General features: G+C 37.9%; 1 protein-coding gene across 1 annotated transcript; it reads right to left on the bottom strand.

Annotated features, from left to right (window-relative positions):
• Positions 1 to 9,608: 9,608 nt before the first annotated feature.
• LOC122219376 (putative olfactory receptor 2B8) lies at positions 9,609 to 10,547 on the bottom strand. Its single transcript, XM_042937610.1, has one exon. It carries the CDS (start codon positions 10,545 to 10,547, stop codon positions 9,609 to 9,611), a length of 939 nt encoding a protein of 312 aa, XP_042793544.1.
• Positions 10,548 to 12,524: the final 1,977 nt, after the last annotated feature.

Genomic DNA, 12,524 nt, shown 5'->3' with positions numbered 1-12,524 from the left:
TCAACAAAACAATAGCTTTGAATGACACATTGGAAGAGATGGACTAGAGAGATATATTCAGAACATTTCATCCTAAAGCAGTGGAATATACATTCTTCTCTAGTGCACATGGAAAGCTCTCCAGAATAGACCACATACTAAAAACACAAATCAGTCATCAACAAGTACAAAAAGACCAAGATCATACCATGTGTATTTTCACACCACAACACTAAAACTTGAAATCAACCACAAGAACAAATTTGGAAAGCTAACAAACACTTACAGACTAAAGAACATCCTACTAAAGAATGAATGGGCTAACCAAGAAGTTAAAGAGGAAATTAACAAGTACATGGAAGACAATGAAAATGATAACACCACAGCTCAAAACCTCTGGAACACAGAAAGGCAGACATAAGAGGGAAGTATATAGGAAACAAGGCCTTCCTAAAGAAGGAAGACAGGTCTCAGATACACAACCTGATCTTACACGTTAAAGAGCTGGAAAAAGAACAGAAACCCTAAACCAGCAGAAGACAGGAAATAATAAAGATTAGAGCAGAAACAGATGCTATTGAAACCAAAAGAAAAAAAACCATAGAACAGATCAATGACACCAGAAGTTGGTTCTTTGAAAGAATTAACAAAATTGATCAACCTATAGCCAGTTTGATCAAGAAGAAAAAGGAAATGACCCAAACAAATAAAATCAAGAATGAAAGAGGAGAGATCACAACCAACACAACAGAAATAAAAACAATAATAAGAGAATATTATGAACAATTATATGCCAATAAAATGGGCAATCTAGAAGTAGTGGAAAAATTCCTACAAACATATAAACCACCAAAACTGACACAGGAAGAAACAGAAAATTTGAACAGACACATAACCAGTAAAGAAATCGAATTATTAATCAAAAACTCCCAAAAAAACAAGAGTCCAGGGCCAGATGGCTTTCCAGGAGAATTATACCAAATATTTAAGGAAGAGTTAACACCTATTCTCTTGAAACTGTACCAAAAAATAGAAATTGAAGGAAAACGTCCAAACTCTTTCTATGAAGCCAGCATTACCTTAATTCCACAACCAGACAAAGACCCCACTAAAAAGGACAAGTATAGACAAATTTCCCTGATTAACATGGATGCAAAAATCCTCAACAAGGTATGAGCCAAGTGGATCCAACAATACATTAAAAAAATTATTCACCACGACCAAGTGGGATTTATACCTGGGATGCAGGCTAGTTCAATATCCACAAAACAATCAGTGTGATTCATCACATCAATAAAAGAAAGGACAAGAACCATATGATCCTCTCAATGGATGCCAAGCGAGCATTTGACAAAATACAGCATCCTTTCTTGACAAAAACCCTCAAGAAAGTAGGGATAGAAGGAGCATACCTTGAGATCATAAAAGCCATATATGAAGGACCCAATGCTAATATCCTCAATGGGGGAAAACTGAGAGCTTTCTCCCTAAGGGCAGGAACAAGACAGGGATATCCACTCTCACCACTGTTATTCAACAGAGTATTGGAAGTCTTAGCCTCAGCAATCAGACAACACAAAGAAATAAAAGGCATCCAAATTGGCCAGACGGAGATCAAACTTTCACTCTTTGCAGGTGACATGATACTTTATATGGAAAACCCAAAAGATTCCACAAAAAAACTGCTACAACTGACCCATGAATTCAGCAAAGTTGCAGGATATAAAATCAATGCACAGAAATTGGTTGCATTCCTATACACCATCAATGAAGCGACAGAAAGAGAAATCAAGGAATCGATCCCATTTACACTTGCACCAAAAACCATAAAATACCTAGGAATAAACCTAACCAAAGAGGTGAAAAATCCATATGCTGAAAACTATGGAAAGATTATGAAAGAAATTCAAGAAGACACCAAAAAATGGAAAAATATTCCATACTCCTGGATAGGAAGAAAAAATATTGCTAAAATATCAATACTACCCAAAGCTATCTATATATTCGATGCAATACCTATCAAAATAACAACAGCATTCTTCACAGAGCTAGAAAAAAACAATTCTAAAATTTGTATGGAACCAGAAAAGACCCCAAATAGCCAAAGCAATCTTGAAAAGAAAACCAAAGCTGGAGGCATCACAATCCCAGACTTCAAGCTGATTACAAAGCTTTAATTTTCAAGACAGTACGGTACTGGCACAAAAACAGACACTCAGATCAATGGATCAGAATAAAGAACCCAGAAATGGACCCAAAATGTATGGCCAACTAATGTTTGACAAAGCAGGGAAGAATATCCAATGGAATAAAGACAGTCTCTTCAGCAAGTGGTGCTGGGAAAACTGGACAGCAACATGCAGAAAAATGAACCTGGACCACTTTCTTACACCACACACAAAAATAAACTCAAAATGGAGGAAGGTCCTAAATGTAAGACAGGAAGCCATCAAAATCCTAGAAGGAAAGCAGTAAAAACCTCCTCAACCTTGGCCACAGCAGATTCTTACCCAACACATCTCTGTAGGCTAGGGAAACAAAAACAAAAATGAACTACTGGGACCTCATCAAAATAAAAACCTTCTGCACAGCGAAGGAAACAATCAGCAAAACTAAAAGGCAACCAAGGGAATGGAGGAAGAAACGACATATCAGATAAAGGGTTAGTATCCAAAGTTCTGTAAAGAACTTATCAAACTCAATGCCCAAAAAACAAATAATACAGTGAAGAAATGAGCAACAGACATGAATAGACACTTCTTCAAAGAAGACATCCAGATGGTCAATTGACACATTAGAAAATATTCAACAACACTCATCATCAGGGAGATACAAATCAAAACCACAATGAGATACCACCTCACGCCTGTCAGAATGGTTAACATTAACAACTCAGGCAACGACAGATGTTAGCAAGGATGTGGAGAAAGGGGATCTCTGTTGCATTGCTGGTGGGAATGCAAACTGGTGCAGCCACTCTGGAAAACAGTATGGAGGTTCTTCAAAAAATTGAAATTGAACTACCCTATGACCCAGCAATTGCTCTATTAGGTATTTACCCAAGGCATACAGGTATGCTGTTTCAAAGGGACACATGCACCCCAATGTTCATAGCAGAGCTATCAACAATAGCCAAAGTATGGAAAGAGTCCAAATGTCCATCGATGGAAGAATGGATAAAGAAGATGTGGTGTGTGTGTGTGTATGTATGTAGGTATATATATATATATATATATATATATATATATATAAACACACACACATACACACACACACACAAACACACACACACACAGTGGAGTACTATTCAGCCATCAAAAAGAATGAAATTTTGCCATTTACAACTATGTGGATGCAACTAGAGGGTATTATTCTAAGTGAAATTAGTCAGTCAGTGAAACACGAATATCATATAATTTCACTCATATGAGTACTTTAAGATACAAAACAGATGAACATAAGGGAAAGGAAGCAAAAATAATATAAAAACAGGGAGGGGGACAAAACATAAGAGACACTTAAATATGGAGAACAAACAGAGGGTTACTGGAGGATTTCGGGAGGGGGATGGGCTAAATGGGTAAGGGGCATTAAGGAATCGACTCGTGAAATCATTGTTGCACTATAGGATAACTAACTTGAATGTAAATTAATATATATTTAAAAATAAAAATGTTAAAATTTAAAAATGCCTAAGGCCAGCAGAAGGGAAATAATAAAGATTAGAGCAGAAATAAATGATATCAAAAGAAACAAACAAAACACAGTAGACCAGCTCACTGAAACTAAGAGCTGGTTCTTTGGAAGAATAAACAAAATTGATAAACATCAAGCCAGACTTCTCAAAAAGAAGACAGAGGAACCAAATAAATAAATCATGAATTAAAGATGAGAGATCACAACCAACATTGTAGAAATGCAATTATAAGAGAATGCTATAAAAAATGATATGCCAACAAACTGGCCTTCAGGAAGATACAAATTCCTAGAAACTCACAAACTACCAAAACAGAAATGGGAACACATAGAAAATTTTAACAGACCATAACCAGCAAAGAAATGGAATTTGTAATCACAAATCTCCCAACAAACAAGAGTCCTGGGTCAGATGGCCTCCCGGGGGAATTCTACCAGACATTTAAGGAACAGTTAATACCTATTCTTCTCAAACTGTTGCAAAAAACAGAAATGGAAGGAGGGCTTCCAATCTCATCCCATGAAGCCAGCATTACCTTGATTCCAAAAGCAGACAAAGAACCCCCTGCCCCCTAAGAAGGAGAATAACAGGTCAGTATCCCTGATGACCTGGATGCAAAAATTCTCAACCAGATAGATATAGCAAACCGAATTCAACAGTAAATTAAAGGAATTATTCACCAAGATCAAGTGTGATTTATTCCTGGGCTGCAGGGCTGGTTCACTATTTGCATAGCTATCCACTATTCACATGTCAATCAACATGATATACTACACTAATCAAAGAAAGGATAGGAACCATATGATCCCGTCAACCGATGCAGAAAACACATTTGACAAAATACAGCATCCATCCTTTTTTTGATGGGGGATGAGGAAAACTATATTTATTTTATTTACTTTTACATGTAAATTTTAATTCCAGTAATTAACATACAGTGTGGTATGACTTTCAGGTATACAAGATTACTATTCAACAATTCTATACATTACTCAGTGTTCCTCATGGTAAGTGTACTCAATCCCCTTCACCTATTTCACCCTCCCCCCACCCACCTACCCCTTGGTAACTATGAGTTTATCCTTAATATTTAAGAGTCGGGTTTCTTTTGATTTGCCTCTTTTTATTTTGTTCTTTTGTTTTGTTTATTAAATTCCACATATGAGTGAAATCAAATGTTATATGTTTTTCTGTCTTTATTTCACTTAGCTTTATACTTCCTACATGCATCCACATTTTTTTAATTTAAATTTTAGTTAGTGAACATACAGTGCAATATTGGTTTCAGTAATAGAATTTAGTGATTCATCACTTTCATACAATACCCAGTGCTCATCACAAGTGCCCTCCTTAGTACCCATCACCCATCTAGCCCATCTCCCACCCAACTCCCTCCACCAACCCTCAGTTTGTTCCCTATCATTAAGAGTGACTTGTGATTTATTTCCCATCTTCTCTCTCCCAACACTTCCCATATGTTCATCTGTTTTGTGTCTTAAATCCCACATATGAGTAATATCATATGGTATTTGTCTTTCTCTGATTGACTTATTTCACTTAGCAGAATACATTCTAGCTCTATCCACATCATTGCAAATGGCAAGATTTTACTCTTTTTGATGGCTGAGTAATATTCCATGGCATGCATATATATATATATACCCACATCTTCTGTTTAATATAATCCATTGTCAAGTTGGCTAATATACTGTGTGTAGTGTGCTCTTGATATGGGGGATAGATTCCCGTGATTCATCACTTACCCACTGCTTATCCCACAAGTGCCCTCCTCAATGCCCATCACCAATTTTCCTCTCTCCCCCAACCATCCCCCCCCATTACCCTCAGTTTGTTCTCTGTATTTAAGAGTCTCTTACAGTTTGCCTCCATATCTCTCTATTTGTACCTATTTTTTCCCATTCCCTTCCCCCATGGTCTTCTGTTAAGTTTCTCAACTTCCACATATGAGTGAAAACATATATCTTTTTCTGACTGACTTATTTCACTTAGGATAATACCCTCCAGTTCCATCCACATTGCGGCAAATATCAGGATTTCATTCTTTCTCATTGCCAAGTAGTATTCCATTGTATGTATACACCATATCTTCTTTATCCATTCATCAGTTGATGGACATTTAGGCTCTTTCCATAGTTTACCTATTGTTGAAAGCACCAGCATCCATTCTTAATAAAAACCATCAACCACATAGGAATAGATGGGACATACCTCAACGTTATGAAGGCCATATATGAAAGACCCACAGCTAATATCATCCTTTATGGGGTAAAACTGAGAGCCTTTCTTCTACAGACAGGAATAAGACAAGGATACTCAGTCCCACCATTACGAGTTAACACAGGACAGGAACTTTTAGCCTCAGCAACATACAACAAAAAGAAATAAAGGGTATACAGATCAGCAAGGGAGGAGTCAAACGTTCACTATTTGCAGATGACATGATATTCTATGCAGAAACCTGAAAAACACTCCAACAAAAGCTAATGGAACTAATCCTGAATTCAGGAAAGTCACAGCATAGAAAATCAACATACAAGAATCGGTTGCATTTCTACACACCAATAAGGAAGTAGCAGAAAAAGAAATCAAGGAATGGATCCCATTTACAATTGCACCAAAAACCATAAGATAACCTAGGAATAAACCTAACTAAAGAGGTAAAAGATCTGTACCCTGAAAACTATAGAACACTTACGAAAGAAATGAAAGAAAGACATGAAGAAAGGGCACAACGTTTCATGCTCATAGATTGGAAGAACAAATATTGTTAAATAGCCACACCACCAAAAGCAACATACACGTTTAATGCAACCCCTATAAATATATCACCAGCATTTTTCACAGAGCTAGAACAATCCTAAAATTGCTACGGAACCATAAAGACTCAGATGTGTCAAAGCAATCCTGAGAAAGAAAAGCAAAGCTGGAGGTATCATGATTATAGACTCAAGTTATATTACAAAGTTGTAGTCGTGAGTACAGTATGGTACTGCCATAATGAACAGAAATGTAGATCAATGCAACAAAACAGAAAACCAGAAATGGACCCATAAGTGTATGGCCAACTAATATTGGACAAAGCAGGAAAGAACATCCAATGGAAAAAAGACATTCTCTTCAACAAATGGTGTTGGGAAAACTGGACGGTGACATGCAGAAGAATGACCCTGGACCACTTTCTTACACCATATGCTAAAAAATAAACTCAAAATGGATGAAACACCAAAATGTAAGACAGGGACCATCAAAATCCTAGAGGGGAACACAGACAGCAACCCCTTTGAACTCGGCTGGAACAACTTCTTACTAGACACGTCTCTGGAGTCAAGGGAAACAAAAGCAAAAATGAACTATTGGGGCCTCATCAAGATAAAACGCTTCCGCACAGCAAAGGAAACAATCAACAAAATTAAAAAGCTTCTGAAAACTGGAAGGGATATTTTCACACGACATATCAGATAAAGGGATAGTATACAAAATCTCTAAAGAACTTATCAAACTCAAATAGCAAATAATCCAGAGAAGAAATTGGCAGAAGACCTGAATAGACACCTTCCCAAAGAAGACAATCAGATGACTAATAGACACATGAAAAGATGCTCAACATCACATCAAGGAAATACAAATCCAAACCACAATGAGATACCACCTCACCCCTGTCAGAATGGCTAGAATGAAAAACTCAGAAAACAACAGCTGGTGACAAGAATGGGGAGAAAGGCGACCCTGTTACACTATTGGTGGGAATACAAACTGGTGCAGCCACTCGAAAACAGTATGTAGGTTCCTCAAAAAAATTAAAAATAGACCTTATGTCCCAGCCATTGCATTACTAGGTATGTATCCAAAAGATACAAAAATGCTGATTCGAGAGGGACACATGCACCCCAATGTTTATATGGCAGCATTACCAACAATAACCAAGTTATTGAAGAAGATAAAAAGAAATGGAAAAACATTCCATGCTCATGGGTTGGAAGAATAAATATTGTTAAAATGTCAATACTACCTAAAGCAGTCTACACATTCAGTGCAATCCCAATCACAATTGCACCAGCATTTTCCTCAAAGCTAGAGCAAACAATCCTAAAATTTGTTTGGAACTACAAAAAATGTACTGTTCATGACAATAATATGTACAAAAACTCAGATCCATAACACAAAACATATTTATATGCAAACTGAGCTTTAATTAAGATCTAAAGGCTACAATGTCACATTCACTTGTTATGAGATGTTTATATTTATTATTCATCATTCAGAATTGTATGTTATTTCATAATGCGATGGCTATATGTAAAGCTTAGACATATTGAGATTTTTAATACTTAATATACATTTTATTCATTCCTTAAATTTTCTCCTGGTGAATCTAAACAAGCTCCAAAGAACATGGGATTTCCTGGAAAACGGAGGTCATTTTTCATATTTTTATAATATATCCCTGCATTCAAATTGTATGGAATCTTTGGCAGATGTGAGATACAAAAGCCTTAATCACTTCATGCCTGGATCAGACAATTTGTAAATTGGTATGAAGAAAGGATCTAAATATATTTTACCTTTGAAACATTTGCTGCATTACTGTAGGTTTGAAAAAAAGTAGAATATAAAATAGTACTTTTGTCATTCGATGTGTTCAAAACTCATTTTTTTTTAATGTTTATTCATTTTTGAGAGAGAGAGAGATCATATGAGCAGGGGAGGGAGACACAGAATCTGAAGCAGGCTCCAGGCTGAGCTGCCAGAACAAAGCCCAAGCAGGGCTTGAACCCACGAACCATGAGATAATGACCTGAACAGAAGTCAGACACCCGACCGACTGAGCCACTCAGGTGCCCACTCAAAAGTCATTTTTAATGAATGAGGTGGCTCATCATAAATTCAAGCGAGGTGCACACCTCACATCGCACAACATTGCACACATTACACATAAGCACCGCCTGCTGTATTGTTACCTGATGCTCCCATTGTCCCTGGGATGAGTGCATCATGCCATCGTCCCCTATGACATGAAGTCTATGTAAAATTACCGTCACACAGGTACGGTCACACTGGGGCCTAATATCTGAATGACTGTGTCAAGATTGGTGTTCCCAGGATTTTCTCTGACCTAAATTTCATCTATCCTGTGGTTTCCCACCAATTCTGTCAAGAAGCTGTGACACAGTCAACTTACAGCCTTCTAACAGAGCCATGATCAAATGCAAGAATAAGTGATATGCCTCTGGAAATTGCTAGAAAGTGCTAAAATGTTAATATTTCTTACACTGTTTTTGTGGTTCCTATTCTTATTTTGTGCACGCCTTTATCATATGCACATAAATGTCTTTGGCATTAGAATAGTACACCCAAAAGTGGATGAAATAAGAAAAACCTGTGCAGATTTTTAAAATATTAATATGATGGAGATGCACTGGGACACTAAATCAGCCTCTCTGGAGGTTGCAATGAATCCATGAGCCTGGAGTTTGAACATTCATTTCATAAAAGAATGAGGTAAGGGGGAAACTGGGTTAGCTCAATTTGTTCAGCATTCAACACTTGATTTTGGCTCTGATCATGATCTCACACTTCATGAGTTTAAGCCCTGCATCAGGTTTTCTACTAACAATGCAGACCCTGACTGGGATTCTCTCTCTTTCTCTCCCTCTGTCTCTGTTCCTCCTCCACTCTCTCTTCCTCTCTCTCTCTCTCTCTGTCTCTCTCTCTCTCTATCTATCTCTTTCTCTCTCTCAATAAATAAACTTTTTTTAAAAGTTTTAAAACAGAAAATGTTACTTAAAAAGAAGAATGAGGTAAGGAAATTCCCTTGAGAGTTGTCAGGGGAAATGTTGGACGACACGTAAAGGACACACAATCTTAAAGCCTCTGACATTCAAAGTGTTCCATCAAAGAGTCTTCACCCCAGTCATCTGGAGTCATAGTCCCAACAGAACACCTTCTTCATTGCACCCGTCACATCTTTGTTCCGCAGGGTATATATGAAGGGGTTGACTGTGGGGGTGACAATGGTGTAGAAGAGAGAAATGAACTTGCCCTGATCCTGGGAGTGGTTGTTGCTGGGCTGCAGGTAAGCATAGATGGCCGTGCCGTAGAACAGGGAGACCACGGTGAGGTGGGACCCGCATGTCCCAAACACTTTCCTCTGTCCTGCAGCTGACTTTATTCCTAACACTGCTCTGATGATCTGACCATAGGAGAATGTGATTAATGCCACAGGTATGAAAAGAAAGATCATACTGAAAAATAAGATCTCAGACTCATACACAGTGGTGTCAACACAGGCAAGCTTGAGCAATGGGGGGACCTCACAAAAGAAGTGCTCTATTTTATTCTTCCCACAAAGTGGTACAAGAAAGATGAGCACCGTCTGCAATGAGGAGTAGGCAAAACCCGTGAACCATGATGCAGAGGCCATCAGGGCACAGAGACGGGGGTGCATGATCACTGTGTAGTGCAGGGGCCTGCAGACGGCTGCGTAGCGGTCAAATGCCATCACCCCTAACAGAATGCATTCTGTGCCTCCCAACCCTAGAGCAATGAACAGCTGAGCTACACAGCCAGTGAAGGAGATAGACTTGTCTGGTCCCCTGAGATGAACCAGCAGTTGAGGAACAGTGCTGGTCGTGTAACACAGGTCCAGAAAGCTTAGGTTGGAGAGGAAAAAGTACATGGGAGTCTGCAGGTGTAGGTCCAGGCGGGACAATGCAATGATGCTCGTGTTTCCCAGCAGGGTGAGCAGATAGAAGATCAGAAGAACCACAAAGAGGACTCGCTCCAGCTGAGGCCGGTCAGAGAAACCCAGCAGGATAAAGCCAGTGAAAGAACTTCCATTTTTCTGGTCCATTCTTTCTTACTACATGCTTCCTGTCAAGACCAAGTATTTAGCAATTTTTAAAAGAAATCTTCAAAGCAATAAAATGTTGGCAGGATGTGAATTTAGCATGTTATAAGACAGGGTGTGGCATTGTACAAGTAACTCTTTGAATAAATCATGAACTCATGAAATTGTCATAGGTCATACCAATTAATTCTATATTGTCACAAAAGAAAATTATAATATTTAATGTAAGAAAAAATCAAATAATTGACCTGTGTCTGCATCGGTCATAGGTACAAAATGTAATTCATTCTCAGCCTAGTAGGCTGAAAGTACTATAAAAATATGTGTGTGCACCCCCATATTTATAGCAGCACTATCAACAATAGCCAAAGTATGGAAAGAGCCCCTATGTCCACCAATGGATGAATGGATAAAGAATTGTGTATATATATATACACAATGGAGTATTACTCAGCAATCAAAAAAAAGAAATCGTGCCATTTGCAGCTACGTGGATGGAACTGGGGGGTATTATGCTAAATGAAATTAGTCAGAGAAAGACAAAAATCATATGACTTCACTCATATGAGGACTTTAAGAGACAAAAAAGATGAACATAAGGGAAGGGAAGCAAAAATAATATAAAAACAGGGAGGGGGACAAAACATAAGAGACTCTTAAATACAGAGAACAAACAGGGTTGCTGGAGGGATTGTGGGAGGGGGAAGGGCTAAATGGGTAAGGGGCTTAAGGAACCTACTCCTGAAATCATTGTTGCACTATATGCTAACTAATTTGGATGTAAATTCAAAAAAAATAAAAAAGAGAATTTAAAATAAATAAAATAAATGAAATAAAATAAAAATATGTGTGCATTTCAGAGAAAATGGGGATAGGGAAAAAAGGGAGGGAAATCAGAAAGAATAGGAAAGTGATGCACACAGAGTGATAGTCAGCATTTTTAAAATTTTTTCTAATGTTTATTTATCTTTGAGAGAGAGACAAAGGCAGAGTGGAAGTGGGGAAATGGGGGAGAGAAGAAGACACAGAACTGAACCAGGCTCCAGGCTCCTAGCTGTCAGCACAGAGCCCAACATGGAGCTTGAACTCACAAACAGTGAGATCTTGACCAGAGCCGAAGTCAGACCCTTCACCGACTGAGCCACCCAGGCACCCAAGATTCATTATTTTTCATATGTATCTCATAATTGCACACAACTGGAATACACATACCACATGGCACAGGTCATGATACAACATGATCTCGAAAATAAATTCAGTTATACGAATCTATGCCCTGGAATATATTTCTACAAAGAATTCAGTTACATTCAACACATCGCTGCTAGTTCTGCATACAAACAAATATGAGGTGTCTTTGTGTGTGTGTGGAAGTAAAACAAATAATGAGAGAAAACCTGAGAACAACACCATTCAAACAGTGCTTAACGTTAACCCCAAAGATGCTTAAAATTACCATGCCAATTTAACAGGAACTCTGAAAATTCATCGGCTGTGCAGAGTCCTTTGGAATCAGAACTCTAAAATCCAGGGACCAACACTTAACTCTTCCTTCTGCAGATTTGTGTTTCACACATTACTCCATTAGAGTAATTACACCAACCTTCATAAAATTCCTCAAAGAGGTAGGATTACTCCATATCACCATTCTAATCAGAACTTTTTAAAGTATTATCCAAATGGGTAATCTATGCACAAAATGTAATGATTTGCATCACTTCCTAGGATAAAATAATTACTTGGTTAAATATATAGAGATAAACACAGATACATTCTCAAAGCCATGACAAGTCGCAGAGCTATAATGCAAACCTTAATGTAGTACAAGGAAAGGCCTAAAGGAAAGGATATATTGGTAGTATACAAACTATCCAACACCCATCTATATTATATGAATGATCACCATTCTGGAAGGTAGCCTGCAGAGACAGTCACTCTAGATCAAACACAATGCCAGCTCTAAGGCTCGTCTGATGACCA

Source organism: Panthera leo, chromosome B2 (assembly GCF_018350215.1).
Source record: "Panthera leo isolate Ple1 chromosome B2, P.leo_Ple1_pat1.1, whole genome shotgun sequence".
NCBI classification, from domain to species: Eukaryota; Metazoa; Chordata; class Mammalia; order Carnivora; family Felidae; genus Panthera; species Panthera leo.
The sequence above is the reverse complement of the archived record's forward strand: the minus strand, read 5'-3'. Positions and strand labels throughout refer to the sequence as shown.

What these genes read in the sequence shown, in the direction of transcription:
- LOC122219376 (XM_042937610.1), bottom strand. Translation starts at nt 10,547, where the DNA reads ATGGACCAGAAAAATGGAAGTTCTTTCACTGGCTTTATCCTGCTGGGT.